Source organism: Bolinopsis microptera, chromosome 5 (genome assembly GCF_026151205.1).
Source record: "Bolinopsis microptera isolate Bmic1 chromosome 5, MBARI_Bmic_1.0, whole genome shotgun sequence".
Classification (NCBI taxonomy): Eukaryota; Metazoa; Ctenophora; class Tentaculata; order Lobata; family Bolinopsidae; genus Bolinopsis; species Bolinopsis microptera.
The window spans coordinates 22285965-22304702 of NC_087076.1; the positions used below are offsets into that span (position 1 = coordinate 22285965).

The 18738-nt window shown below is 39.9% G+C and overlaps 1 protein-coding gene and 1 long non-coding RNA gene across 2 annotated transcripts; one reads left to right on the top strand and one right to left on the bottom strand.

The window, feature by feature from the left end:
* Positions 1-1059: 1059 nt before the first annotated feature.
* LOC134815548 (uncharacterized) lies at positions 1060-1515 on the bottom strand. Its single transcript, XM_063824089.1, has one exon. It carries the CDS (start codon positions 1513-1515, stop codon positions 1060-1062), a length of 456 nt encoding a protein of 151 aa, XP_063680159.1.
* Positions 1516-13511: 11996 nt separating this feature from the next.
* On the top strand, positions 13512-15187 carry LOC134815802 (uncharacterized). The gene is made up of 3 exons (XR_010160296.1): positions 13512-13716; positions 14840-14900; positions 15127-15187. It is a non-coding gene; the product is annotated as an uncharacterized LOC134815802 (long non-coding RNA).
* Positions 15188-18738: the final 3551 nt, after the last annotated feature.

Genomic DNA, 18738 nt, shown 5'->3' on the forward strand with positions numbered 1-18738 from the left:
TTAATTTTGCTAAATTACCACTTAGTAGCCACTCTTAATTTTTTAGGCTACTAGCATTTCTAGTAGCCCAAAAGTTACCACCTAATGTGTAGTGGCCAGTATGTGGGCATTATCTAGTGACCAGTCACTGACCACACTTGTGACATGGTTATGAGTAACCGGCTATTTAGTGACCAGTCACTGACCACACTTGTGACATGGTTATGAGTAACCGGCTATTTAGTGACCAGTCACTGACCACACTTGTGACATGGTTATGGGTAACCGGCTATTTAGTGACCAGTCACTGACCACACTTGTGACATGGTTATGAGTAACCGGCTATTTAGTGACCAGCCAATGACCACACTTGTGACATGGTTATGAGTAACCGGCTATTTAGTGACCAGTCACTGACCACACCTGTGACATGGTTATGAGTAACCGGCTATTTAGTGACCAGTCACTGACCACACTTGTGACATGGTTATGGGTAACCGGCTATTTAGTGACCAGTCACTGACCACACTTGTGACATGGTTATGAGTAACCGGCTATTTAGTGACCAGTCACTGACCACACTTGTGACATGGTTATGAGTAACCGACTAGCTAGTGACCAGTCACTGACCACACTTGTGACATGGTTATGAGTAACCGGCTATTTAGTGACCAGTGAACAATGGTTATGACATGGTTATGACATGGTCATTAAATGGTTAAGTTGTGACATGGTCATGCTGTCCTAAAGTATGACCTAAAGTTGAAGTCTCGTACAAAAATATTGCAATTTAATCATTTTAGGGGTCAAAAGCTATCACATTTTAAAATATTTGTGCCTCATGTGTTTTTATCTGCTTATAATAATAAGATATTATAGCAATTCCCAATACATTCAGGTTAAAAAACAATGCTAGACTATTTGGCATTCCTTGTCAGGGTGTCATAAACATCCCTCGTATAAATTTCTTAAATGTGTGACGTAATTGACCAGGTGGTAATTACGTACGTTTTGGTGAGTTTGGCAGGGCGTGCTCAGGACAACTGCATCGAGTGCGTCCTCCTCCAGCTCAGCATTGAGTTATCGTTTGTCGGAGTGTAGCCCGGAACTGGTGGCGTGTCTGGGTACTGTTCCATAAATATGCCTTCGGAGCTCCGATGGGAGCACGTTGAAGAGCTGAGCTGCTTTAACTCTAAAGCTGTTGTCGTAATCTGTTCTTACAGAGAACTGTGCGCTTTTGTTCATGGCTGGGATCTCTGCCTTAATACCGTGCCTTTGATGTGACTTGTACTCGAAGCCCGTATCGTTCGGAGCATGTTCATTAAGAATCTTCCATACATGAATAATAGAATTACGCTCTCTCCGCCTCTGAAGAGACATAAACTTAAGCTTCTTCAGCCTGTCCCAGTACTGGAGATCACGACAGCCAGATATCTTTCTAATAAAGGATCTCTGTACAGTCTCCAGCTTTTGTATCTCTGTGACTTTTGCAGGGTTCCAGACTGGACAGCAGTACTCTAGCTTGGAGCGAACCATGCTTTTGTATAACGTCAGCAATCAGCATGACTACTTGTGACCGGTCTCTAAAGGCAGTCAATATCCAAGCTGCCATCTTTCTAGCTCCTTGAACTGTCTTATCAATACGAGGACCCCATGCTGCTGCTAACATACACTCCAAGGTCTCTGACAGTTTCCTGTGGTGATATTGCGTGTCCTTTTGGTGTAGTATACTCAACAGTCTCTGGGTAGAACGGGAGCTCTCTTAGAGCTTTTGATCCATTCAGGGGGTAGTTTACAACCTTAAACTTCTGTTCGTGTAGCTCCATGTTGTTAACACGTGACCACTCGATGACTATGTTTAGATCATCTTGCAGTAACTCTACACTACTCATTCCTCGGATAGCCCCAATCAGCTTTGTGTCGCTAATGCTGTTCAACAGATCGTTGATGTACAGAATAAATAGGATCGGTCCTAGGACTGTCCCTTGTGGATGATTTGCGACCTTCAACTACGACTGTCTGTTTTCTGTTTAGCAAAAACTCTTTGATCCACCTTAAAGCCTGACCACCAATTCCGTATCGACCAAGCTTGGCTAGCAGCACTGCATGGTCAACCGTCAACCTTGTCAAAAGCTTTGTCAAAGTCGAGGTAAATCACATCAACTTCTTCATCATTGTTGAGTGATTTGTAGATCTGTTCGATGTGACTGAGAAGCTGCGTCATGCAACTCCTCTTTTTTCTGAACCCATGCTGGTTCGTATTGATCATCATGTTCTCTTCCAAATGACGAACCAGGTTTTTTCTCATGGTACCTTTCAACGAAAAAAGTCGCTAAATATGTAGATGATTGCCATATGAAACTATTCTATGAACTGGAAATTCAAAAATGTTGTCAAACACGGCAGCAAGGGGCCGATGTTAACTCTGTCACCTTTTTATAGTGTGACAATGTCGGAATCTCACTGCCGGCCGAATTTATGCGATATCCTATCATCTGATAAAAATATCGTTATGTGACAAAGTTTACCTAGAGGATGAGACGATTATCCTAACCATGGAGGGTTTATTTAGTTTCATAGTGTGACAAATTTTACCTCATCGACCATCGTGCTATTTAATAGGGCCACTAATTTTTACCAATATCCTCAAACTTCAAATTCAATGAACGTGTCCTTAAATAAAATTAAAATATTTAACAAATTTAACCGTGCACAATTTTAAACGTACAAGTGCATACGTTTAGTGCTTCTATGAGTACAATTTTATTGCCTTATTTAAATATAGGACAGCGGAATTATACATGAATTGATGTTAACATTATTAACTATTCATGCAACACTCAGTAGTACAATACTTCACTCCATCAGGTGGTAAGATAAAGTGGAGATCTGACGGTAGATGTGGTAGTAGGTATCCCCTCCCTGATGGCAGTCCTGGTGAGTGTAACCCTGATGGGGAGGACCCGTGTTGTAGTAAATATGGACATGACTGGTATAATGGATGGTGTGGTAACACGGCTAGACACTGCTTTTGTAATAACTGTGTAAACTACAGAGTTATATATAGGGACTGGAGAGAATCAGGAGGTAAGATAAAGTGGAGATATGACGGTAAATGTGGTAGTAGGTATCCCCTCCCTGATGGCAGTCCTGGTGAGTGTAACCCTGATGGGGAGAACCCGTGTTGTACTAGTGGAGAACGGTGTAGGACACTTGACCATTGTTCTTGTATTGACTGTGTTGACTACAGAATAGTGAGCAAACTGAGAAAATCAGGAGAAAATTGTACAGTAGCAACAGTAAGCGGATTTCTGAAAAATGTGTGTTTTGATGAAAAGAGGAAACGACACTATTTCAAGTGTACCCACTCTGATGTGTACTTTGAACAGAAAAGTGGGAGGCAGCTTGAGAGTGTTTCTACAGTGTGTGAGAATGATCCCCACGTGTATCAGGCATGTGGATTAAACACAAAAATAACAAACACGAATGTGCTGTGTGGAGGCTTGTTTTGCGATAACAAATATATCAGATGTGATGAGAACTGCAGTGTAGATAAGGATTGTCCTGTATCACAAATCAATAGAACGCCTGACCCACAAGAGTACACTGTAACTAGTCATGCTTCTACTGCTCGTCCTCCTACTGCTATACTAACAAGAGAGCTCTGTAATGATAAATGTGACTCTGACTATTGTATAGATGAAAGTGATTGTAACGGGTATAAATACGGAGTTAAATGCACTTATCAGGGGAGGAAGTTGTATATTCCTGTACACTATATATGTGGAGGATACAAGATGTGTGATAAAGGAGAGGATGAACTCACAGTACAGGACTGTAATGTTAATGAAACAACCCCACACACGTGTACACATTACTTCAGTAAAGTGTGGTTAGAAGAGATTAGAACAGTACCTATATTGGACTATACTAGGTGCTCAGTATTTGATATAAAGAAGAAAATCTATCCATACTGTCTGAACTATCTGGATCAGACTAACTGTTCTGATAGTGAGCGAGTAGGGGGGTATTGTGATATTAATGGGTATAACTCGAGTTTTTCTAAGTACATGTTGTGTTATGAATATGATGAAAGGGCTAGTTTACCAGTAAAGTTATGTGACGATAACCTTCAAAACAGCTGTATATCACCGTCTACTTCCACTGATTGTAGAGTACACAAACACAGGATGTGTGACGGAGTGTGGGATTGTCCTGATGGAAGTGACGAACTTCATGACATGTGTGGATACATGACGAAGGAATTTCAGTGTGTCCGTAGGTTTAACTTCAATACAAAGTTCGGAATACCAGTTTCTTGGATAATGGACAATGTGGTGGATTGTATGGATGGAATGGATGAACAGGTTGAGCTTGGGGGCTTAAGTTTCTGTGGCAATCAAACTGACAAAACCTATCGTTTTAAAGAAAGTGATAAAACTTGTAAAAACGTCTATCTGTGTCAGAAAGGTGATAAACCATACGTTCAATTCGAACAACTCTGTGATGGAGTGGAGACGTGTGGTGACGGTGCAGAGATTGAGGTTTGTAGGATCGCTAGAGATTTCCCAACGATCAATAAGACCGCTCTTTATCAGGGATTAAGGCGAGATTTATGCGATGACTCTAATTGTGTAGTGAAAGAATTCATACAACCCTGGATTGCAGATGTATTCGGAATTACAAAGTCAGAGTTAATTGTTCCGACATCTAAGGTTAATTGCAGCTATTTGTTTGGTGAATATTACCTGTTTCTCAGTTGCATGGATCTATGTCTAGATGCCTCATGTCCTCTAAATAAAAACAGAACATTGTTGTACAATTCATGTCCTGGACAATATCCTGATCGAGTATATACACTTGCTAACAACTCTTTTCTAACTTTTGTTGAGAACTCAACGAAAGGCCAATATCACCAGGACTATTTTCAATGCAATAACAGTAGGTGTGTGGAATACAAGCAAATGTGTGACCTCATAGATGACTGTGGGGACATGAGTGACGAGTTGAACTGTGCAAATCACATGATTTGTGAAGACACTTTGAACTCAACTAAACATCAGTTTATTTCCTTATCGCAGAGATGTGACGGCATATACGATTGCTTTGACCTCTCAGATGAATGTAATACCGGTTGTGAGAAAAGAATACTTGAAAACTGGATACTGCAGGTATTATGCTGGGTCATGGGTTTACTAGCATTGATCTTCAACTCGTACACCGTATTCCGTGGGTTGACAACTCTTCATCATAGTAGGACTGGAAGTATGTTAACTAACAAGGCAATGGTCAGTCTTATCGGATCAGGGGATCTATTTATCGGATTATACTTAATTATGTTGTCTTTCTATGATAGTTTTGTAAATGGGAACTGGTTTTGCAGAAATCAAGCCGAATGGTACACCGGAACAGCATGCTCCATATTAGGGGTCATCAGCACGGTTGGATCACAAGTGTCCCTTTTCGCAATGACAGCTTTAAGTATCATCAGAATGTATAAGCTTACTTTTAAGAAAATGAGTATTCCAGGCCCTGCAAACAGAAGTACTACTGTCAAACTCGCTTCCCTAGTCACCGGAATTATCACAGTCTCACTAGCTATATCTGTTACGCCATTGATACCTTCATTAGAGGAATATTTTGTACAGGGAATGTACTATGACCCCATCTACAAAGTGTTCATAGGCTTCCCCAACAAAGAGAAACATGTTAATGTTCTTCAAGCTCATTATAATACCACTAACATAACTACAGATTTAACCTGGAAACAAATCGGTGATAAGGTGGACGGTATGTTCACTCAACAACATGGACTTTTGAGTAGACGTCCAGTTCATTTTTATGGTAACGACGGTGTTTGCTTATTCAAGTACTTTGTTCGGAGTGACGATGCAAGAAGAATCAGACAATCGATAGAAAGTAGAGCAGACATAACTGATCATAAAGGAGATCCAGTAGTTTGGCTTATGCTTGGTGTGAACTTAGTTTGCTTCATCATCATCACTTTTTGCTACATAGTTATCAATATCCAGACAAGGATTTCTTCACGGTGATCAGGACAGCATCATACCCCAGAAAGAGTGAGGGACAATAGATCTGTACAGAATAAAATTACTCTTATTGTTGCGACTGATTTTCTTTGCTGGGTACCATTTATTGTTATAAGCGGTATGCATAATTTTGGCGTTTTTGATGCAACTAAATGGTATGTTACGTATGCGATGATAGTTCTTCCACTTAACTCTATTATCAACCCGCTGATATACGACAAAACGTTAACAGAGTTCTTAGGCAGAAAGTTGGGGGATGTAAAGAGACTAATCAGGCTCAGTACCTCCGCAGTCGTATCTTCGATTACAAGATCCATTTCGACTGAAGACATACAGAGCGGGAACAATGATCTGGATGTCATACAGATGGAACCTTTAAGATTACAAGTGTATCGGGAACTTTCAGATCAAGTATTAGCTGAGACAGAAAATCTGTGAAGTGTTTTTGTATGATACTTGCTACTCATATATTACAGCTCTGACTTCATAGTTCGTGTATATGTAACATTTGTATTTAAATTCAATTGTAATCGATTAATTAATTCTATCTTAAAATATTATGATTGTATCTATATGTTACTCCTCAGCAATGTCTATTACTTACAGAATCACATCCTGATTCGTTTAATCTTTCAAATAATGAATCTATCAGTTGTACATAATAATATTGTGAGCTATGTTCAATTTTATACCTAGAATCTGAATTCTGATTTCTAATATTTAAAGAGTTCATTTTCAATTGTACTAATGCGCTAATCTAAATTGAATGTCTTAATAGTAAAGTTTTACATTATCTTCCTCGATATGATTAAGAAAGTACGACAGCAAGTCTAAGGCTAAGAGGACACATAGATCACCAGTCCAGATGTCTCACTATCCCACAAACATCGATTGCAATAATTGGTAATAGTAACCATGGTAACCAGCAGTAACTGGTAATAGTAATAGCATCCGCTGGAGGGGGGTGAGGCTATGGTTTGAAATGGCATAAAATGGCATCAATTTGGTCTCACGTCACCCATAGTCAACTGACTAATTGGTTACTGGACAAAAATCTGTGAATTTCGGTTCTAGAAATATCATATTTAAAATGGGACAGCATTTGGAAAATTTGATGTTTCGTTTTGTAGTGCTCTTTAGGATGGCGTGATGTCGTGATGGACACACATGCTTACTACAACCAGAAAATCTACTGCTACGTGAAAGATCACTGTAGGACAGGTCACTACGCTCCTAGTCAACATTGCTCTACTCGGCTTTGCTACATGGAATATTCGAGGCTTGCCTAAAACGGACAAGCAACATCTGCTTGCCCAGGACTGTGACAGATATGATTTAGACGTCATTGGATTACAAGAGACTAAAGTACGTCAGCTTTCAGATTCGAGACTTCCGGGAAATCATCGCCTTCTTTTGTTTGACCTGAAGACTGGTTACCATGGTGGACTGGGGTTTCTTATCAATACTCGTGTTAATCATTACTTCCGTTCATTTCATCAGATTAGCGATCGTGTTGTTTACATTGACTTTTTTGTTCCTTCAAAATCTGCTTGCAAACCCCCTTGTAAATTGCGCATCGTTAACTGTTACAGCCCGACCAATCCAAAGACAATTTCAAACCCATCAGCTACAGACCAGTCTTACCGTGAACTTCAAGTAGCAGTGGATGTACCGGGTACATCCACTGCTACTTGAAGTTCACGGTACCCGCACGTTATGAACTCTGGATACTGGGGGATTTTAATGCAAAACTTGGTAAACGGTAATATCAAGACTACAACAGTGGCTTTCATAAGAACTTAGGAAGGTACGGCGTTGGTAGGAAGAATGAAAACGGTGAGAGGTTGTTGAACTTTCTTGTGTTCAATAATTTATTTGCTGCAAATACTGCATTCCGCCATTCAAGTCGTTGCACATCACTACCAGAAATGGTGGATTCGTGTAGTGTTATTGAGTCTCATTTTGATAGTTCTTTTATTCAAATTTCTGATTGTTTCTGAATAGACTAGTGAAGACAGATTCTAATGGAAATAAATAGCTGAATAACGTATCGACATTTCTACGTCATACTCATATTCTGAAATAGTATTAATTCAATTATAACGATCAATATGTACCTTAAAAATTTGACGACGAAATTTATTTCAAACAAAATATATAACTGTAAGATAGTTATCTACTGTAAAATAGTTTTTAACGAAATCAGAGCAAATATGAACAAAAACTGACAAAACCAACAGACGAAAAGTTCAGCAACTGTGTAACCTCATCGAACAACAAGACCCTGACAAACTTATCAAACTAACTGTAGACTACTCTGACAATCAGAACGACTTTGTTCCCTTCCTCAACACGGAAATAAAGATAGACTCAGATGGAATAGTACATTCTAGACTCTATAGAAAAACACAAAAAAAGCCACTCACCCTCCACTACAACTCTGAACTCTCATCATACAACACGTACAAAGAATACTACTGTTGAGAGTATGTACAACACCGCAGAGGCAGTCTCTAACAACAGAGAAAACGAGAAGTACTCTGAAAAGATGATAGATCAACTTCTCATTAACAACGGCTACACCGATAGAGTCTTAGACACCATAAAGAACAAAAGAAAACGTAGAAAGAGAATCAATCAGAACAAAGACCAAGACGGAGCGACTCTCAAACTACCTTATGTCAACAAAACTACTGGTCGCAAATACAGAGATGCTGTCAGACATAGTGGACTCCCCATCAAAATTGTCGAGAAACCTGGACGGAAACTGAAGGATCTCCTTACAGACTCCAGACCCCTTGACAAGAAATCATGCACAACATCAAACTGCAGAACATGCGCAGCTTTAACCGATGGAGAATGCACCACAACCAACACCGTCTACCACATCACCTGCGAAGTAGACAATTGCACCGAGAACTATGGTGGGGAAACATACAGACGAAGAAAAACGTAAACTACCATCTCACACAAAATCCATCTTGAACAAAATAGGAATTTTGGTTCTTCCTAATCTCATTGCTAAAAGCTGTATAACTTTGATGCACAAGGTTTATATGGGAGTAGCACCATCGAGTATCTGTAGTATATTTGAAAAGTCACCGCTTAGACAAACGGAAAGGAGAAATCCAAAGTATTTTTAGATTAAGTTCAACAGATTACGTATCACCGATTATAGCATCTCTAACATAAGACCACGATTATAAAACAACACGATAAACGAAATAAATAAAATCCTTCCCTTCAACGTACCTAAGTTACAAGATAAGTTTATTAATTCATACAAGGACAACATTGTACGTTACGGGTATTTGCCTCACAGAATGGCCAAAAAAAGGAAGGTCTCTCAAAATCACAAAACACAATTTATTCCAGTTTTTATCTCATAGAAGGCTAAGTTGACACTCATATTTTTCTTCCCGGGGGTTCATTTAATCTCATAACCATTTTTTCTTTGAGAAAAATTGGCCGGAAAATCTTCCTCCAAAAAAACATGCCTCACAGAATGGCCAAATCTGAATTTCTATAATTTTTTGATGGAGATACTTTTTAAATTTCTATCACCACACGTTGTTAGAAAACCTATTAAGGAATGGGGTAATAACCTAAAACTCACGAAAAAACTGAGCTGTGAAAATTATTTCACAAAAAAGATAAAATGCCTGACAAAATGGCCAAAAAAAAAGAAAACGAGAAAATTTTATTTTTCTTAAACCTTTGGCTCTTGTTTCAGGCATGCTGCTGGTATTAATATGCCTTGTTAACACCCCCATAAAGGTGAAATTTCTTAGAACTGAATAAAAAGGGCATAATTTCCTACACCAAAAAATGGCCATTTTGTGTGACGTTGTTCATATTCCCTGATTTCATGATTTATAACCTTCATTCGGCTGTAAAAACACTCCATCTGGGGTGTTATTGTATGATAAATAGCTTGTGAATACTTTAGACTTATTGTTTCATTGAATAAAAGGAGTTTTAAATTTTGGCCATTTTGTGAGGCATATTTTGGCCATTTTGTGAGGCGTTTAGCCATTTTAGCATTTTGTTTCTTCCTATATTGAACAATGTTCGTTTTGTTTGATGAATACTATTCTTTAAACATCTTCTGTCATACTGGTGCCAGAAGTTCTCACCAAAATGCAAACTTAGTTCAAAAATTTGAAAACAAATTTTGTGAGGCATATTTTGGCCATTTTGTGAGGCGTGTAGCCATTTTAGCATTTTTTTCTTCCTATATTGAACAATGTTCGTTTTGTTTGATGAATACTATTCTTTGAACATCTTCTGTCATACTGGTGCCAGAAGTTCTCACCAAAATGTAAACTTAGTTCAAAAATTTGAAAACAAATTTTTCAGTGCTCAAAATTTCTACATAAACAGCCATATTTATGCCAGAAAATGTGGTCCTAGTTAATGATTTCACCACAGGAAGTGTTGCCAGAAGACTTTTGTTTCATATGGTATCCACAAAACCTACCAGTCTTATATACAAAATTAGTTACAAAAACATTTACAAATTTGGCCATTCTGTGAGGCTAGCCATTCTGTGAGGCATTTACCCGTACCTACTTACTAGACAAACAAAAACTTGACGTAAAAAACTTTTCGTGGACGGACAAGAACTTTGTCCTTTACAACTTTTAAACAAAATATTAGCAAAATATAACAGCTGTTAGAGAATCCTAAACGTTAGTGCAGTCAAATAAATGAACTGCGATAATGCATTTGCCAGTCAGTCACTGCAATTTATTCTGCAACCTATTTTTTAACTTTCACTGCCACACTTAGGCTTATCTTGCCTACACATTTTTTAACGAAATTCCTTGCGCACCGCGTATTAAAATTACTTGGATTTCTACCGCTTTGATAAAATGACTACAAGAAGATAAGGAGATAATATTGTTGATTTATATAATATAGATTATTTATTCTTTAGTGTAGATTAACTTTATTTTTATATATTTTACTAAGTGTGAAGGATCAACCATACGTTATTGATATTGTTGAAATATTTAATGATAAATTGATATAATAATAAATGATTTTAATATTTTCATTGAGGCACATGCCACCCCATCGCGGGTTTACTACTACTACTACTACTACTACTAACTACTACTACTACTACTAGACCACTCAAGTGCAGGTTCGAAGAGCATTACCTTAGTGCGGCAAATCCAACAGCAAAATCTTACTTACGAAGATAAGCCACTAGCAAAGGAAAGTCACCCTCAGAACACAGGCCCCCCAAAGCTAAGACTTCAAATCGTAGATAGAGGAACATCACTCATCAACAGAAAGATTAAAGAAGCCCGATTTTTAGTTGAAAAGAAACCAACACTCAGGAGGAATGAAAACGGTTAGAGGTTGTTAAACTTTCTTGTGTTCAATAACTTGTTTGCTGCAAATACTGCATTCCGCACTTGCCCTAGCTACGAGACTAAACTCTCATATCACGAGAGATGAGGACTCCTTCCAGGAACTAGTTCATTGTTCAAGCCTGTAGAGCCACGCCCATATTTCATATCAGGTGCGTATATACGGGAAATATGTGTCTCAGCTTCTGAAGGTCTTAGAGACTCAAACTTGAGTTTAAAATGACCGCAATGCACATATTTATATTAGTACCATGAAGGTCACGAAAGGCCAAAATACTCACTTTTGGAAAAAAATTCTGAAAAACTGATTTTCACTCACCCAGTCTCCTCCCGATCCTCCCACACTTCACAGCAAGATGCCAACACTGCCCGCCAACTTTCTCACCTTACTACAAAACTTATCTATTGAAGTAAAGCAACACATGCATACCCTCCTTACTCAGAGTATCCTGGACAGTCTGAAAGAGGAAAAGCTTGCTTCTAAAATAGAACGTATAGATGAAAAGAAGAAGGAAAAGAAAAACAAGAAGGAAACTACTGTTCAAAATGTCGTGCATAGCCAACATCCGCTCGTAGAGCATGTCCGGTCCTCCCTGGAATGGACGAAAGTCTATTCCAGGAAATCACAGAAGAATTAGATTCAATGAATCTTGAAGGCAAACTTAAAAAAGTCCACACCCTACGGCTAAGCCCTTCGTCAGAAAACTACTGTTTTGGAAACGTAGTTAACAAGCCACATCCCATCAACATTGTACACTGACTTCGACCTAAATTAATCTTTTAGTTGGCTAACAATTTGTTTTAGTTTCACTTTACTTATTCGTTTTGATAAGTTTTCTCTAAATAAGCGTTGTTGATATTATCTCGAATTTTCTGTACACCAATAAAACTGGCACTGCGACTAAAGTATTTGTCATTAGTTCCTTTAGTCGCAGTGTCATTGGTGTACAGAAAATTCGAGAGAATATGAAACCAACAACGTCGAAACGTTCCTCGAGAGTGTGCCTAAAGAGCTCTCTAGTCTGTAGGAAGTTAAATCTATGACATAAGAACTCCAAGTATTGTAGAAGTTGCCAACTAGGAACTAGTTTTAAATAATGTGTTATCATATTTAATGTTATATTTCTAAGAATATTCTGGTGCTAGGAACTGAATTTATAACCCTACTATCCGTGACTAGAGTATATAATGACTATATTATATAGAGTATAATATAGTATAATATATAGCTGTGCTAAGAAAAAATTCCTGATTTCTAAGAAAATAAGAATCACGGCAAATTGTGATAGCTACTAGGGGTCACTACAAGCATGTAACCTGGTTGTAACCTATAGTTGTCTGGTTTTAACCTAGTTCATGTGACTTCCTAGTTGGGTTATTTATTTGCGCTAGCTTGATGTGAGTGTAGTAGATGATGTAAACTATGCTAATTGATTACTAATTGATTGAAGATGTATAAAATGTTGAACTGGGTTATGAAAATGTGCCAACTATAACCTATAAAACTTGGACTCCGAAAGCTATTTCCAAGAAATCTTTCACAATTCGGTATTCATTTACCCAGATTCATTTTCTTCGCTGTGACGCGATTTTGCCGCATATCCTGTTCCTGACTTCTATAATACAAATACACGGGTTCTAGTAATATTAATCCTTATTAACCGCGCAATCCTTATCTGTCCAGGTTTCATCTTTGCCTTATCCTTTATTGTATATTATTTGTGCAGAGTTCACGGAAACAGCCGCAGCGTAAACCTGTAGCATTGTAACTGCCTTGTTTTTCAAACTGTTCATGTATTTTATTTAGCAAATGCCAATTTTAATCGTTCATTCGTTAAAATTATTATCGATAGTGTAGCTGAATTTGAAAAAAAAACAAGATTTGAATGGTGCTTACATTATTATCAAAATTAAATGCAATTTTTTCAAATCTTTTGAATTTTACCGAAATGTATTTCTCTTTCCGGTATCATGTTTCAAGTTAATCATTTGCGCAAAACAAAACATGGTGTTAGATCTTAGTAGTGTTAAGTACTTCAGTAGATTTAGTAATGTTACCTTTTAATGAATGATCACCACTGGAAATTTCTGAAATAGATAACAAGTTGGAATTGGACTGGAGACTACAATAAACTTGAGACTACAATAGACTGGAGACTACAATAAACTGGAGACTACAATAGAATTAGACTGCTCCCTATAGATGACACGTGGTCATGTCTCCTTTTAGACTAGTGTTGTTGAGTCTCGGGTTTACTTTAGTCCACATCGCCACCTCCCCTGAGCGTGATGTACAGTATAATGTGGTGAGTATATTTATTAAGGAGTAATCTTTATCGTGTCTCTAATATTTATCGTGTCTCTAATCTTTATCGTGTCTCTAATTGGTATCGTGTCTCTAATCTTTATCGTGTCTTTAATCTTTATCATGTCTATAATCTTTATCGTGTCTCTAATCTTTATTGTGTCTCTAATCTTTATCGTGTCTCTAATCTTTATCATTTCTGTAATCTTTATCATATCTCTAATCTTTATCGTGTCTCTAATCTTTATCATGTCTATAATCTTTATCATGTCTCTAATTGGTATCGTGTCTCTAATCGTCTAATACAATCACCTCTATATTGATACATTTGTTGGTAACAACTGATCGGATCCCACAGAATCAGCTGTCCCTCTGATTGCATTTGGTTTATCTGATTGCTAATTGGTTTATTATTATTTTATATATAAATGAGCGTTCAATACCGTTACCATGGTTATTATTATTATAAATCGGGTAGGTAGACACTAGCTCACACGCTCATGTAATGTTTGCTGACACCTGCATGAAAAACATTATTAACCGTTATAATAATATACTGATATAATAAACAAGTCCCAGTTTACTGTTTATGCAGCAGAAAAACTGTTGCTTGTTGTGTTATTAGCATTGACGAGTACCATTTTCTGAAACGACGACTCCAGCCATTAGCTCCACCTCGTCACTACTTTATCCCAGATGATTATTTGCCCTGATCCCAGATGATAATTTGCCATGTTTTTGTCAAAAAGCTTCATTTTTAATTCTAAGATTCGGCATCTGTCTGTCTTGTGGCCTATAAAATGTAACAATAATTTAGTACAATGAGACAGCTGATAGGAATTGTTCCTGATATTCAGTGGAATGAATATCAGGTCCTATCATACCTCCATCACTAGTCACCATAGTTACACTACTAGTTACCATAGTTACACTACTAACTTAACAGTGAACATCTAAAAAGCAGCAGTATTGTTCCTGGAGGGGGATTTGTTTAAAACATATAAGAGGATGGATGATAATGAAGATGATGATGAAGATGACGATGGGATAATGTTTTAAGTTTACATTACATTCAGCAGTATTGTAGTATTACTTTGTTTTAATGAGAATTATTTTTGTTTCAGCTTCACCAAGAGATGAGCCTGAAGGAAGCTTCTTTCATCATCGTATACATCACCCAAGCATGTAAGTAAACTGTATTCGAATATATTTTATGCCAATACTAAAATCAGTGGGAAGGATTTTAGAAAAATATAAAAATTACTATCTTAAACTATCCGAACAATTGCTAACTGTTTGGATGACATGTTAACAATTCGTTTCATCAGTTTAATTGGCAATTGATTCTCATTCAATTAGTTAAATCAAGTCAATTATTATTCGATTAGTTTAACTAAACACCTCCCCACAGTAGCAGCACCAGTAGTTACGCTAACTATGCGCTACTATTGCTGCACCCAGAACTCTGCTCTAACTAAACTCCTCCCCACAGTGGCAGCACCAGTAGTTACACTAACTATGCGCTACTATTGCTGCACCCAGAACTCTGCTCTAACTAAACTCCTCCCCACAGTGGCAGCACCAGTAGTTACGCTAACTATGCGCTACTATTGCTGCACCCAGAACTCTGCTCTAAATAAACTCCTCCCCACAGTGGCAGCACCAGTAGTTACCCTAACTATGCGCTACTATTGCTGCACCCAGAACTCTGCTCTAACTAAACTCCTCCCCACAGTGGTAGCACCAGTAGTTACCCTAACTATGCGCTACTATTGCTGCACCCAGAACTCTGCTCTAACTAAACTCCTCCCCACAGTGGCAGCACCAGTAGTTACGCTAACTATGCGCTACTATTGCTGCACCCAGAACTCTGCTCTAAATAAACTCCTCCCCACAGTGGCAGCACCAGTAGTTACCCTAACTATGCGCTACTATTGCTGCACCCAGAACTCTGCTCTAACTAAACCCCTCCCCCACAGTGGCAGCACCAGTAGTTACGCTAACTATGCGCTACTATTGCTGCACCCAGAACTCTGCTCTAACTAAACTCCTCCCCACAGTAGCAGCACCAGTAGTTACACTAACTATGCGCTACTATTGCTGCACCCAGAACTCTGCTCTAACTAAACCCCTCCCCCGCAGTGGCAGCACCAGTAGTTACGCTAACTATGCGCTACTATTGCTGCACCCAGAACTCTACTCTAACTAAACTCCTCCCCCACAGCTGTAGCAGCACCAGTAGTTACGCTAACTATGCGCTACTATTGCTGCACCCAGAACTCTGCTCTAACTAAACTCCTCCCCACAGTAGCAGCACCAGTAGTTACGCTAACTATGCGCTACTATTGCTGCACCCAGAACTCTACTCTAACTAAACTCCTCCCCACAGCTGTAGCAGCACCAGTAGTTACGCTAACTATGCGCTACTATTGCTGCACCCAGAACTCTGCTCTAACTAAACTCCTCCCCCACAGCTGTAGCAGCACCAGTAGTTACGCTAACTATGCGCTACTATTGCTGCACCCAGAACTCTGCTCTAACTAAACTCCTCCCCACAGTGGCAGCACCAGTAGTTACGCTAACTATGCGCTACTATTGCTGCACCCAGAACTCTGCTCTAACTAAACTCCTCCCCCACAGCTGTAGCAGCACCAGTAGTTACGCTAACTATGCGCTACTATTGCTGCACCCAGAACTCTGCTCTAACTAAACTCCTCCCCACAGTAGCAGCACCAGTAGTTACGCTAACTATGCGCTACTATTGCTGCACCCAGAACTCTACTCTAACTAAACTCCTCCCCACAGCTGTAGCAGCACCAGTAGTTACGCTAACTATGCGCTACTATTGCTGCACCCAGAACTCTGCTCTAACTAAACTCCTCCCCACAGTAGCAGCACCAGTAGTTACTCTAACTATGCGCTACTATTGCTGCACCCAGAACTCTACTCTAACTAAACTCCTCCCCCACAGCTGTAGCAGCACCAGTAGTTACGCTAACTATGCGCTACTATTGCTGCACCCAGAACTCTGCTCTAACTAAACTCCTCCCCACAGTAGCAGCACCAGTAGTTACGCTAACTATGCGCTACTATTGCTGCACCCAGAACTCTACTCTAACTAAACTCCTCCCCACAGCTGTAGCAGCACCAGTAGTTACGCTAACTATGCGCTACTATTGCTGCACCCAGAACTCTACTCTAACTAAACCCCTCCACCACAGTAGCAGCACCAGTAGTTACGCTAACTATGCGCTACTATTGCTGCACCCAGAACTCTACTCTAACTAAACTCCTCCCCACAGCTGTAGCAGCACCAGTAGTTACGCTAACTATGCGCTACTATTGCTGCACCCAGAACTCTGCTCTAACTAAACTCCTCCACCACAGTAGCAGCACCAGTAGTTACACTAACTATGCGCTACTATTGCTGCACCCAGAACTCTACTCTAACTAAACTCCTCCCCACAGCTGTAGCAGCACCAGTAGTTACGCTAACTATGCGCTACTATTGCTGCACCCAGAACTCTACTCTAACTAAACCCCTCCACCACAGTAGCAGCACCAGTAGTTACGCTAACTATGCGCTACTATTGCTGCACCCAGAACTCTGCTCTAACTAAACTCCTCCACCACAGTAGCAGCACCAGTAGTTACACTAACTATGCGCTACTATTGCTGCACCCAGAACTCTGCTCTAACTAAACTCCTCCCCACAGCTGTAGCAGCACCAGTAGTTACGCTAACTATGCACTACTATTGCTGCACCCAGAACTCTGCTCTAACTAAACTCCTCCACCACAGTAGCAGCACCAGTAGTTACACTAACTATGCGCTACTATTGCTGCACCCAGAACTCTACTCTAACTAAACTCCTCCCCACAGCTGTAGCAGCACCAGTAGTTACGCTAACTATGCGCTACTATTGCTGCACCCAGAACTCTGCTCTAACTAAACTCCTCCCCACAGTGGCAGCACCAGTAGTTACGCTAACTATGCGCTACTATTGCTGCACCCAGAACTCTGCTCTAACTAAACTCCTCCCCACAGTGGCAGCACCAGTAGTTACACTAACTATGCGCTACTATTGCTGCACCCAGAACTCTGCTCTAATTAAACTCCTCCCCACAGTGGCAGCACCAGTAGTTACACTAACTATGCGCTACTATTGCTGCACCCAGAACTCTGCTCTAACTAAACCCCTCCCCACAGTAGCAGCACCAGTAGTTACGCTAACTATGCGCTACTATTGCTGCACCCAGAACTCTGCTCTAACTAAACTCCTCCCCACAGTGGCAGCACCAGTAGTTACGCTAACTATGCGCTACTATTGCTGCACCCAGAACTCTGCTCTAACTAAACTCCTCCCCACAGTAGCAGCACCAGTAGTTACGCTAACTATGCGCTACTATTGCTGCACCCAGAACTCTGCTCTAACTAAACCCCTCCCCACAGTGGCAGCACCAGTAGTTACACTAACTATGCGCTACTATTGCTGCACCCAGAACTCTGCTCTAACTAAACTCCTCCCCGCAGTAGCAGCACCAGTAGTTACACTAACTATGCGCTACTATTGCTGCACCCAGAACTCTGCTCTAACTAAACTCCTCCCCACAGTGGCAGCACCAGTAGTTACGCTAACTATGCGCTACTATTGCTGCACCCAGAACTCTGCTCTAACTAAACCCCTCCCCCGCAGTAGCAGCACCAGTAGTTACACTAACTATGCGCTACTATTGCTGCACCCAGAACTCTGCTCTAACTAAACTCCTCCCCGCAGTAGCAGCACCAGTAGTTACACTAACTATGCGCTACTATTGCTGCACCCAGAACTCTGCTCTAACTAAACTCCTCCCCACAGTAGCAGCACCAGTAGTTACGCTAACTATGCGCTACTATTGCTGCACCCAGAACTCTGCTCTAACTAAACTCCTCCCCACAGTTGCAGCACCAGTAGTTACACTAACTATGCGCTACTATTGCTGCACCCAGAACTCTGCTCTAACTAAACTCCTCCCCACAGTGG